Source organism: Camelus ferus, chromosome 1 (genome assembly GCF_009834535.1).
Source record: "Camelus ferus isolate YT-003-E chromosome 1, BCGSAC_Cfer_1.0, whole genome shotgun sequence".
NCBI lineage: Eukaryota > Metazoa > Chordata > Mammalia > Artiodactyla > Camelidae > Camelus > Camelus ferus.
The window spans coordinates 69,648,455-69,662,067 of NC_045696.1; the positions used below are offsets into that span (position 1 = coordinate 69,648,455).

The 13,613-nt window shown below is 42.2% G+C and overlaps 1 protein-coding gene across 1 annotated transcript in view; it reads left to right on the forward strand.

Annotated features, from left to right (window-relative positions):
- Positions 1-13,613, forward strand: part of ETV5 (ETS variant transcription factor 5) — a 55,158-nt gene that overhangs the window by 18,153 nt on the left and 23,392 nt on the right. The window contains exons 6-7 of the mRNA XM_032482815.1: positions 7,760-7,889; positions 8,800-9,084. Of these exons, the coding sequence (XP_032338706.1) occupies positions 7,760-7,889; positions 8,800-9,084 (415 nt within the window). The remainder of the gene's footprint in view (positions 1-7,759; positions 7,890-8,799; positions 9,085-13,613) is intronic.

The window sequence follows — 13,613 nt, forward strand, 5'->3', positions numbered from 1 at the left end:
TCTTATCTTCAATCTACAACAATCTGCCTATCCCACCCCCTACTCCCCATAACATTGACTCTTCAAAAAAAAAAAAAGTCCTGACCAGTTGTTTTCTAGTTGTTGACTTTTAGGGGACATTTTTTTGAAGGATATGTAGAAATACATACAGACATCCTGACCTTAGGCCTAGAAATTTCCTATGTTCTGGCTTTTCTCACCTTTCATATCCATGTTATTACGCTGACTTTAAAACACAGGTAAAAGAACAGTGAGTCAGATGGAGATGGTTTGTGCATGTTTGAAAAGGATTTTGAGGGACTCATAAAATTTTTTTTAAGCACAGCTTACTAAATTGTTGATTTTACTATTTATGGATGATTTTACTGTATTCAGCTTATGAATTTATGCTTACAAAAGTTAGCACTGTCAGGTATTAAAGAAAACAGCACATTCCCCCATATCTCCTCTAAATCTGCTTTTAGAACCTGTGCCCCCTAACTAAATTTGATAACATTTCAAATTTTTGTTTTTGGAAACTGTTGCCAGGCAGAATTAATGTTAATCATCCACTCAGACGGGCTCAAGCATGTCTGTTTGGTTTGGAAATCTAAAAGGCATCTCCTTTTCCAGATACCTTTTTTTAAGTGCCAGAACCTGTCCACTTTATCTTCCTTAAACCTCCCTGGCTCCCATAGCTGGGTATTACCTCCTGTCCTTGTCATTTGCACTGGAGCAATTACAAAGAATATTGAGATATTAGGAATATATCTTATGCTTGAAATGAATTTCTAATTTTCTCAGCCCTAAAATAAGCACATATTTCTGACTTCTTCTAGCAATAGCATAGAAGTTAATAAGCCCCATCCTGTCTACCTCTTTTTTCTTACTAATTAGCTATCTATGATTTGTCTCAGAATTTGTCAAAAAAAATTTTTTTAAAAGGCCAGTGCTAAGGAAAGGTAGCAGTATGTTGGAAAGTAAGCCTTTTGGTTTTGTTGTGCTTTTCAAACCACAGAACTCAACGCATCTGGTGACTTCAAGCCCTCTGGTCTTTGCCAGCGGGGGTACCCTGACAGGCTAAGGGTAAATCAGGTGAGAAGAGGCCACACCCCACCTGCTCCTTCCCGAAGGCTTCTGCAGTTCTGTTTTGCCAGTGTCATTTTTATATTCATATGTCCCTCTGCCTTCTTCCCTTGTGTTCTACTAACTGCCACAAGCAGAGAGCAGTATGGGCAGATGTCTTGGGCTCCTCCCACCATCATTCTTGAGCTAAATAGTACATATTCCTTACTATGGAGGGAAATGAGGTGGGGTGGTAATGGTCTAAGAGAGGAACAATGTCCCAAAGTTGGTGGCAAAGACAGTAGTAAGCTTAGGAACAGACCTTCACTTTAGGACCACGGCTCCGGAATCCTGAGAAGTCCCTTGACCACGACTGTGTACATCCACACCACATTTGTTCACAAGCACTGACAGAGGCTCTGGAGATACAGGCTGGCCACCTGAGACATAGCCTCGTGGACGTGTCGTTTGGAGGCAGGTGTTGGTGTTCTGGTCCACTCCCGTCATGAGACACAACCTTCCTTTAAAGTAAGAAGATTGTGGCTATCAAGTGTGACCAAATAAGGTCCTCCCAAGGTCAGGCCTGCACAGCTGATTTGGGAAAGATGAGTCTGCTCCAGATGAAGGCAATGAAATTGAAGAAGGTGGAGAGGAAAATCCCCAAGCAAAGCCTGAATGGCTACACCCAGGAGAAGGCAGGCAGAGCCTGCGTGTGAAGCGGGAGGAGGAGAATGGGCTGGGTCTCCCCGTGCTCAGACCGCAGTGTAGCTAACTGACTGGCAGTTTAACACTCAGCAACTACCTAAATGTTGTGTATGTTCACAACAAAGTCTGTGTCGAATCGAAACTTTGATCATGAAGCACCAAAGGAAAGGCTTATTAGATAAGGTGGTTTTGTCTTTCTGAAAAAAAAAAAATTCCTTTTGAATCAAACTGTCGCTCATCATAACATTCAACAAAAGTGTTTTCCTTTGTTTTGATCCTCTGCTGTAATAGTGAAGCTGAGTGCCAGCACTGGCATGGGGTAGATGCCTTGGACAGAATCCACAAGCCTGTACTTGTGGGCAGGAAACAGATTTTGTCAGCAGAGGGAATTATTATTATTCCTTTTGAATGGGCCAGTGTGTCTATTTTTTCTATTTTGAAACAATTGGGTTATTTCTTTGAAAAACTGCTTCTATACCACCACAGAAGAAAGATTTTCTAAAATTTGAGAAATCTTAGTAAGTATTAACTCAGTGATGCTGTTTGACCAGGACAAGGCTGCTTTAAAAAAAAAAAAAACAATTGAAATAACACACAGCAATCATAGGAGTACAGCTTGCTAAATTTTCATAAACTGTACAAACATCTAGATCAAGACCCAGAACTTACCAGAATACGAGAAGGCTCCTTGTGCCCCCTAAACAGGCATTACCCCCAGACTCGGCAGTAACCTCCATCCAGACTTTAAACACCATTGATTAATTTTGTTTCCTTTTTTGGGGGTGGGTAATTAGGTTATTGACTAATGGAGGTACTGGGGAGTGAACCCAGGACCGTGTTCATGCTAAGCATGTGCTCTACCACTGAGCTATACCTTCCCCATAATATCAAGGTTTCCAACCCATGAACATGATATATCCTTCCATTTATTGAGTTCTTTGATTTTCCTCAGTGTTTTATACTTTTCAGTGTAGGTATCTTACATGTCATTTATTAGATATGTTCTAGGTATTTGATGTTATCTGTTGCTATTGTAAGTGCATTTAAAATTTCACCTTGGTTTTGTTACTGTATATAGAAATAGTTATTTTTATATATTAGCCTTGTAGCCAATGATCTTGGTAAATTAGCTTATTGATTCTTATACTTTGTGAATACTTTATATTTTCTGTATATCCAACCAGGGCATCTGTGAATAATGACTTATATTTTTCCTTTCTAATCCTTTTATTTTTCTTGACTTACTGCATTAGCTATGATCAGGCCTGATTTTTGATCACTATGTCAGATAGAATCTTCCAAGAAGTTCCCTAGAAGGAAAAGCAACTATGAAGCTAAGTTGCTTGATTTGTGACCATCATATCTAAATTTTAAGTGGTGTTATGGTGGGCTGCAAAGCAATGCATTATAGTTGGTAGTGTGTGCCCCCAGATATGGACTTAAATCTTGTCAGCCACCCACCCTTGTCTTTCCTACCCCTGACAGGCAGAGATTCTCGTAAATGTTCGTGCATGGATCCTTAACAGAGTTCTTACAGTCAGGTAGGGGTCCAGACAGCTCAGAGTGTTCTTGCCTCAGAAGTGGCTTTAAGAGGGAACTGTCAAGAAGCAGTTTCATAAGGGGCAAGGGACTTGGGGTGCAAGATGGAATCCATGGCAACAGTGTGGCATCTGGCTGGTCAGTGACTGGCTGTAGACGCCAGGTCTTCCAGAGTGCCTGCATCTGTTTAAATGAGCAGATTTGTCAGCTGGACAGTAGAAGAAACGAGATCTTTTAGATGGAATACTGGAATGGGAGGCAAGGATTATAAGTTAGAGGCTGCTGGAGTCCAGATATTAGTTTCCAGTAGGAGTGAGGGAGGGATCCTGGGCATTTTGGTGGCCTGGAGTTAGGGGAGGGTGTAAGTCCCGGAGTGGATTCAGGCGCATCCGGTGTGCTTGCAGCTGGAGAGCACAGTCAGCATGAGGATACAGACCCTAAGTATTGCAAGCGGTGTCCCTCCTTCCTCTTCCCTGGTGTTGTCTTCTTTCTCCATCTCTTTTCTCTTTCCCTGTTTCTTTTAATCTTTTTGATTTAGTCTCTCAGATTCCCTCTGGGAGGCAGTATGATGGAATGACTAATGCCTGTGTAGTAGGACTCCTGCCCACTTACAGCTGTGAGGCAATGGCGGATTACCTACCTTTCTGAGCCTTGGTTTTCTCGTCTCTAAAAGCGAGTGGAGACAGTGGAAGTAGGCTTCTCACTGAGTTGGGAAGACTGAATAAAGTGATGTATGTAAGCAAACTGGCTAAAGCAAATAAGGAGCCTGTCTGGCTGCCTCTTTCTTGATCTGTCTACCTCATCCTTTTCCAGTGGTATTAGTTCTTATCCATTGTTCTTTGTCCTAGAGCATTTTTTTTTCTCAACCAGGTATGATGTATTTTTGTTGTTTTAGTTGAATAAAAGGTTTATGTCCTCCATTTGTGATATACCAAGTGGGTGAGTGCAGAGTCTCCCATTCCTGTCAGTGTGGCAGATTACTGAAATGACAGAGAGGGGGTTCTTGCCTCCTTTCCCCTCCGGTAGCAGCAGCTCCAAGACCTTGTGCAGTTCCTTTAACTCCTTTGGGCCTCACGGTCCTTATCTATAAATGCAAGGGCCTGAATTAAGTGGACTGTGAGGTCCAACTCTAATTGCATCTAGGGAAGATGCTGAAAGTCAGATCCCTCACTAAACTATGCATGCCTTGAGGAAAGGACCATGTCTGTTTTGTTCACCATCATATTCCCAGCACTTCCAGCATGACTGACCCATAAAAGATGCTCAGTGAATGAATGAATGGATGGATAGATGAATGGTTGAATGCAGGAAAGAAATCTCTCCAACATGGAGGGTGGTCCATATTCACCAGGAACTGTTGTCAGGGCCCATCCTCTATTACTGAGCTTAAACATTTTCTATAATTAGGAAATTTGACTTTACCAACTCAAATAGTTCTCTTCAAACTTCCTCAGGAGTTCATGCTCCTTTTTAAATTGCAATTTGTTGCCAGGCTTTTTAGTCGTAGGTCTCTGTCATTGTTTAGTAAGTCGCCTGTGTGAAGGTAAATACTCTATTTTTGAAAGCACAGTGTATAATTAGACAACATCATAGCACCATCTGTAAGGTGCTGGGCCATTTTCTTTACTTCTCAAGGCAGCATCACATATCTCATTTTACAGAGAGGGAACAGACTGAAAGCAGGAACCATTCCTTAGGCTCCTAAGTTCCTGCTGAAGATACATCACTATCCCTAACTCACGCGTACCCCAGACAGGCTCCTTCATACATCTTCTGGCCCAACAGTCCCTTTGGAGAGCTGAGCCTTCTTCCTTAGCCCTCACAGGGCCCCAGATGGCTTTCCTGTCATTTGTCAACCTCCCAATTCTCATTCCTGCCATGTTCCACCCTCCTCTCTCTCCTTCCTGCCCTGGGGGAAAAACTATATAACTAACATTGTACCTCTCCTTGAAGGGTAGATGTAGTCCCTGCCTTCAAGGTAAGAATTAATTGCAAACAATCTGATCACTTATTGTCTTAATCTATTCAGGCTGCTGCAATACCACAGACTGGATAGCTATTAAATTTATTTCTCACTCTTGTAGACACTAGAAGTTCAAGATTAGCATGCCAGCCTAGTCAGGTGAGGGCTCTCCTCCAGGCCACAGACTTCTTATTGGGCCCTCAGGTAGCTCTTCCCTCATGATTTAATCACCCCCAAAGGCCCCTCCTGATACCATCACATTGGGCACTAGGATTTCAGCATATGAATTTGGGGGTGGGGGTGGAGGGACACACACATTCAGATCATAGCACATATCAGATGTTTCTTGAACTCCTCCTTTGGGTAGAGAACATAAGATTCCAAGTATAGGACAGTTTGGTATGGTAGAAGATACCATATAATTTAGAGCCAAAATGGTGTGGTACACACTAAGAATACTGTGTAGGTTCGAAGAAAATCATGACATCAGAGTTAGCCAAAAGTTTAGATTCTCTTTCCAAATGGGTATATGCCATCCTGAAGCCATTATAAAAGTTTTCTTTCTGGGAATCTTTGGTTTACCCTCCGGTATTAGTCTTGTCAGAAGAACTGGTAACTTTTATAAAATACTGTGAAAATGTCAAAACATTTCTAAAACTGGAAATGAGACCAGCTGAATAATGCCATAACTGTTTACTCTCTAAACTTAGGTAAAACAACTATAAATGAGTTTCCTTAGATAAAGTAAGAAAAGTGGACTTTTCCAGGACATGTAACTTCAGTTTGCATTGGGGTATCACCACGTTTCCTCATTATTTTGCCAAAACCTTAATGGCAGGAGACTGGTAAGAGGAAAGGCAGTGACAGAGGGGCAGTGCCGAGAACACACGGAGTATGGAGGAATGGTTTTCTGTGTCACGTTGTGTGATTCTCCCTGCTCGTTTACTGACAACATTATAACAACAACAAGTGTAGCAATTTTCTGTGTCTGAATGTCTGGAAACACTTTATAGCAATTGAGGGTTGGCTGCCATGATGTCACCATCAAAAAATCATGAGAGAGACTCTAATGATTTCTAAATATAATCTGCCCGTTCTGAACTTACTCTGTGTGTTTGGGAAAAGCAGTTGGCATTGTATTGGAAAGGAATTATGGCAGGACTTTGCTTTATAAACTTGTCATCTGTGATCAAGTCTTCCATCTCATTTGTTCACTTCTGAGTCCAGAGTCTGGGGTTGGAGGAGACACCTGAGGAACCAGTTGGTGGGGAAGATTGTTCCATCTTATTAGACAGAAAAGAGATTATATTAGGTAGAATCAGCAAAATGATAATCACTTAAGAAAATCAAGCTCCTGAAAGTGGCTTAGGAGTAAACACTGAGTGGAACAGAAAATTTAGTGGGTCACCAGAGCACTAGCCACAGTTAGTGACAACTCTGATCCAGTGGAGAGTGGCCGGCAGGAAAGCTTAACTCATTCCCTCCCTCCCCTCCCAGGTAGCTGGACGGAGTGGCGGTTCTAACCCATCGCTAGAAGACAGCCCTCGTAGTACAGCCTATTTAGAGTTTGTCCTTCTGCTTGGGATAAAGCACCGTTTCTAAAATGAGTTAGCTCCTAGATAAGACAGGAGAGGCAAACCTGGTTTGGTTCTGTTTGGTTTTGCCATTGCATGTAAGTCACCTTGACTTGAAAAGCTCTTACTACCTTGCCTTTCAGAATCACACATGGAATATGCAGCTGACTTCCAAATGTAAAACAACAGCTCTGTGCACTAGTTCATTGATTTAGGAAAAGTAATTGGCACCATCTGGAAAAGGGTTGGTTGGGAAAGCCTGCCTTTCCTGCTTGGGCACTAGGAAAGGCAGAGCAGACAAGAGCACGGAGGTTTCCAGGCCTCCTCCTGTGCGGTTTAGCCTCTCCCAGGTTGTGGTTCCGTCCATTGTTGTTTTCCTCTGCTTTTAAGATTTTTGAAATGCCCCAAAGTCGAGTATTTCTTATTCAGAGCTAATACTTAGAGTTGCTGGGTCATGTATTTAATTTGTAAGTCTGCCTCTGAATAAGGAATGTATTTGCCAGAGCAATTTTAAGCCTTTGATAAGCTAATATGTAATGCCCACCAGTATATTTTGGGCTGTTTTGTACTTTTCAAAAGCAAAATTCTTCTCATCTACAACCTTTGGTATTCTGTCACACCTGCATTTTTCTTGAAGAAGCATCACCCATAGGATTTTTAAGGGCTTCAGAGCCTCTGGGAAGCAGACCCAATACCAAAGGAACTTAGACAAAAAGACTTGGCTAGTTGAAAGTGTCAGATGATGATTTCTGACTTTAAAAATCTCTTCATTGGTTTTAGATGGAAGGCTGTGTGTTAGGCTTTCTCTGGCACGTGACTTGACACGGGTTCCAAGAACAATCAGCTAGTATAGGGTTTGCAGAAGGAAGCATTGTGCTCCCTGTTAATCAGCTGTCCTCTCTCTGTTCCTCCCTCATTCCTCTTCTGATTTCAGTGGTGCTTCATGCCCCACCTCCAACCAAGATCAAACGGGAGCTGCACAGCCCCTCCTCTGAGCTGTCGTCCTGCAGCCATGAGCAGGCTCTCGGTGCTAATTATGGAGAAAAGTGCCTCTACAACTATTGGTAAGTGGAGCCAGGGAAAGGCTGGCCAGAAAGCGGCCGTCACACTGCTTGTTTCAAGTATTATTCAGCAGACACTTAGGGGAGCGCACCCTGTCTCTCGGGACAGTGTCGTGATCCTCTAGGCGTGAGCCAGGCCAAATGGGGCTCTTGTGCTGCACATAAAATGCAAAACTGTTAAATCAGCCCCACAGGGGAACTGAGTTCATGGGGTACTGAGCCCTCCTAAGGGGAAGAACCTCAAATGCTGGGATATTTGATCTGTGGCTTCGAGGGAGGGAATATATACTTCTTCATGTCTATCATATGTTAATGTGAACTTTAAGCACCAAAGAAGTAATCTTCAAATCGGAATATATGAAAAAGTCCCCATGCTTGTGCCCTTTACTTAAGAATATCCAGGCCCCAGGAAGAAGCTTTAATTTTAAATCATTCTTTGCTCTAGAAGACAAACATAGATCTGCCTGAAAGGGGGAGGAGCAGAGTTGTTAATTCAAGTGGAGTTATAGCAGAAATTTATCTTTAGCAGAGATTCTTATTCCTGGGAACCCTGGAATACTTGGAAGAGGGGGGCTAGAAAACTCCTCCCAAGGCATAAATTCTCCCCTCGTCCACCTCCTCACATGCATACGTGGAGAATTCTTTTAGAAAAGGGGAAAAAAGAAACCGGAAGCAGAGGCTAAAATTATCTTTGAGAAGAATCACTCGAAGTGTTAAACAAGTCCCTGTGACGCAGTGTGTTTGTCACTTTTCAGAGGTACAAATATTCCCTCGGGGCTGCCAGCGATTTAACTATGTTAATGCTGTCATTTCCTGGCAACTGTGGGCTGCAACCTAGCGTTCTGCTGGACCGGGTGACCATGCTAATGGCTTCATTGCAGCTTAATGGTTCCTTCTCTTTTTCTGTTTACAGTGCCTATGATAGGAAGCCTCCCTCGGGGTTCAAGCCATTAACCCCTCCTACCACCCCACTGTCACCCTCCCAGAGTTCCCTATTTCCTCCACCGCAGGCATCACTGCCCACCTCGGCACATGCCCCTGCAGCTGGCCCAGTACAAGGTGTGGGCCCTGCCCCCGCCCCTCATTCACTTCCAGAGCCTGGACCACAGCAGCAAACCTTTGCGGTTCCCCGGCCGCCACATCAGCCCCTGCAGATGCCAAAGATGATGCCTGAAAACCAGTATCCATCAGAACAGAGGTGGGTGCCGATCTGGGCTTCTTCTACCACCTCCATCCCGCCCCCTTTACCTCACAGGGAGAAGGGGAAGCAGTTAGTCATACTTCCCAGGTATCTTTAAAGTTCCCATTCCATGGAGGCATCTTGTGAGGTAAGACTACTAATACGAATATGACCTGTTTCTCTGTCACCCGGTTCCTGAGGTACTGCAAATGGTTTATAGACATTACAGCATCTTTGCGAAGTACATAGGGAGAAGTAGTTAGCACTGTCCTCGCATTGTAGAGGTAAAGGAGGAGGGACTTGCTCGGGACACACAACCTGTTGACCCTCACTGAGGGCAGGTTTCCTGGCTCCTCACTGGATACTGCCTGCTAGAACCACACCTTGCTTTATGGTACTCATAAATACTTTATTGCCATCTTATGTATTAGGGAAGATGGCCGAGTTATGAGGTATTACTATGCCCTTGAGTTTAACATATTGTCACAACAGGGCATCAGTTAAGGACCTCATTTATAATTTTCTACTTTTCATAGAGAGATCTGTTTCACTCCAGGTAGTTCTACATTCTTAAGGAAATTGAGGCATCAGGAGAAACTTGTTCAGAGTCATTCAATCTCAGAAAGACTAAAGGGTAAAGGGAACTTATTCTGCAAACACCAAACTTAACCTTCTAGGTCCCAGCCTTCAAAATCCATTATCTGCAGTATTCTAAAGTTTTGGATGCTTGTGGCCTCCCTTTATAGAGGATGTTTTGAGGGCCTGTCTTTTTTATTTCAAGTCTCTCTGGGAGGAGGAGATAACGTAGGCGGTAGTTGTCTGTGGTTACCAAGGGCCGCAGGATGGTGACCGTTGTTTGTCCTGTCTTGCTTGCTCTGCATTGGTGGGTGTGGGGGAGGAGTACAGGAGAGGAAGGACGTATGAGTGTATCTTCCCCTGGCTGGTCCAACCCAGACGCCTGCTAGTATTTAATTGGAGGTCATTTTCTTTATTTCTAGATGAAATGCAGGGGAAAAAAAAGTAAGCACTCTTGTCTGATTCCAATTCCCTTCCCCTTTTGTTGTAAAAGTCACCATAAAGAACTACACAATTTGGCTGGTTAGTGTCTATTCTCCTGATGAGGCCAGGGGCCACAAACGCCAACGGTACGCACGGCCTGAGGACAGAGTGTTGGCTGGGGGGCTGGCTCAGTGGTGGGCCTCCGTTTCGACAGGGAGCTCAGCGGAAGGAGATAACAAGCAAAAGCTTTGTGGTGGCTAATACCTTGTATTAACAGTCTTGTACTTTTTCAAGAGAATTTGGGAATTTGGATTTTTCTGTAGAAATTCCAGGTTTGGTTTTGTTTTTCTTAGTCAGCCACTAATTCAAATTGAAAACAGCAGTAACACTTTGCAGACTAAACAAAACCTCTCTGTGGGCAAAGTCATCCTGCAGGCCTGCCAGTTTGTGAACTCGGGCCAGGATACCATTTTTATTTTGATAATTTTTTTGGTTTTGTGTTTTTAAACGACCTTTCTGATTTTCTGAAGGGATTATTAATGGAGGAGCAGGGTTGGGGTGGGGTATACATGCAATATTTGAAATAATTAGCAAACTTTGTATTTGTTATATCACACGTAGAGGAAGATTAACTTTATGTTAAATCTCTTTTATTCATATTTCCCCCCAGTATGTTTCCTATCCAGGGGGCTTGGGTAAACAAATGTCAATGGTCAACTGAACTGGGGGAGAAATACCCTAATTTTGCTGGTGGTTATTTGTCCTCTTGAAGCCCTGGCAGACAGCCTGTCTCAGTGATGAAGTAGGTGTGTCTCCAGGCAACCCAGCCTCCTCCCAAAAGGAGGACATTTGATCCCTAAGATTTAGGGTGTCTGTCCTCAGGTGTCCAAAGGCAGGAACCAGAAAGTAGGTATTTTTGGGGGGGATGATTCCTCCCTGAACTCAGCTTTTCCATCTCACACTTACTTCCCCTGGTTACCCTCTGCCTTTAGGAATGATGGGTCTGAAATGACAAGACCTCACACACATGAGGTAGGTGATACAGAGATCCTTGAGAGACTGGAGTGAAGGGCAGAGTGTTCTGCAGACACCTGAATGGATGAAAGAAAAACAAGACTGGGAGCTCAGGCTTCTGCAGGAGGGACTGTAGTCTCACAGCTGTGAGTGCACACAAGTCTCTGTAGAGGGTTAAATGCAGATTTCTTGCTCCATCCCAGAAATCATGTTGTGGGTCTGGGACAGGAACTGGAAATATTATTGTCACACATTTAAGAAATCATAAATCATGACTCTGCTCTCTTCTACCCCCATACATATCCTAATTCCAACCCACCTGTTTTTTAAGCATCAAGCACCCAGTACTCTGAAATTTGTTCTTATTGCCCTTGTCCATTATTGAGATAATGTGGTATCTGTGATGCAAAATCAAAAACATGACAAGTGATTTTGCTTGTAGATACTGGATGGCACATAGAAAATGAGACGAACTAAAATCCCTGTTCTGATTTTCTAAAAGTAATAGGAATTGCAGTCATGTATGCTAACAAGCTTAATAATCACACTTAAAAACTTATGCCTGCTAGAAGTGGAAAGTGGGGTTGATTACTTTTGTTAGTAACTATAGTTTGTTCTTTGCTAACTTTTTATTTAAATTGGTGGGACTATTTCTTCAAGACTAAACCCATAACAAAAATGTGGTATTTTGCAGGATAGAAGGAAATACTGTCTTATTTGAGCTTTTTAAACAGTTCTGTAATCAAGGCGGAATTTTAAAAAAAAACCCTATTTTAAAGAAAAATCAGACCTCAGAGTGTCTAAAGGACTATCAAAAGGTCACATAGCCAAATACAGGGTCCTACATTTAGAAACCAAACATTAACATATAAGTACACCATTCTGGTTATGCTTTGATGGGGGGGTTGGTTTGCTAACAACCATTAATGTCCACTAAGAGCTGAGTAAGGGACCTTGAGAAATCCATTTTGACCTTGAATTTTATCCATCTCTATCTCCTAAACTGCCAGAACTTTATCCATCCCTTAAAACTACAAAATCCTACTTAATTCCTGCATCACTTATCTAAACCCATGTTGTAACACCTATCTTTTGTTTTGCTCAGAGTGTCTTACTTCTTCAGTTGAAGAAATAGAGCAAACTCTGAGGTTTAAAAAATCATGATTTAGATCCCCTTTAGACCACATTTAGCCCAATAGCTTGTCTTCAATATATGTTTAATAGTAGTAGTTTGCTAAGATTATACTTTAAACAACTAAGACATAATCTAGTCAAAAGTACATTCTTAATGTTTGGTATAATCTTAGTATAATTCTTCACAACTCAATTTATTTTTAGAAGGTAAATATTGTGTTTGAAAGCTGTGACATATTTGTGATTTCCCCCAAACTCCCAGGAGGGAAAAAAAACATGTGATTTGGCATGTTCAGACATGTTCCATTTATCCTTCAAGACCAGCTGCTCCGTGATGAGGAGGAGTGCTTTTCATGCCTTCCCAATCTCACGAGATTTTTCATTGTGCTGTTTATGCTGTTTACATGTGCTGGGTGAGGAGCTTAGAAAATCTTCCTATATTATGCCCATAGTACTGGCCAGATATGTTTTTGTCTTTACTATTCCATTTGTTATACCATCTCAAGTTGAGTCCCCACACTTCATCTGAAGGGGCTCCACTAAGAAATGCATCATCTAAGAATTTTGGAATACATTGCTCTCTCATTTGTGTGGCACCAAGAAGCAAAAACTTAAGAAAGGACAACATGTAAGATACCCTTGATGGCAGAAAAATCCTCTACTTCTTGATGCTTCCTTAGAGCATCAGTGTCATGATAGGCTATCAGCCTGGAATTGTGGGTCAGAGCCAAGTCCCCAGAGTCAAGAAAGGCTTGGTTGTGTGCCACACCATCTAAAAGAGTCAGTGACCTATTTGAGAAGGTTCTCTTTCTCAGGGATTGTGATCAAAACTTCAGGGACGAGCTTATGTTTTCTGGAATTGTGATTTAATTGAAAACTACTTATTCCCTAAAGATGCCAGATAGATTGAGAGATTTAATATACTCAAGTTTTTCCTCTTGCTTCTACTTCCTCTCAAAGTTTATCCCTAATAAATTGCTGTTCATTTTTGTCTTTCACATTTTGTAGTTTTTAGAGAGGGAAGAACTTGACTGTGAGTCACATTTATAGCTTAGCCATCAATGAAGTCTGACGCATCCTGTCCCTTCTCCATGAACTCCTGTTAACAGCATGTTATATACAGCAGCACAAATTCACTTTGGGATCCGAAACTGAGTTTCATAGATGCTTAATGGAACTTACTTTGACAGACTGAATAATGTACTTCTAATGGCTAGAGTATGGGCTTTTTTGGTTCTGAATCTTAAGAGGACTTGTTTTCTGTACTTCATGTTTACTATAGGTTTTTTGGTTACCTTTTTAATCAAGCTAGAGGAAATTTCCTTCTACCCCTTAGTGTACTAAGATGCTTTTATATTTATGCATGTTGAATCTTACCAGACACTTCTTCTGCCTCTATT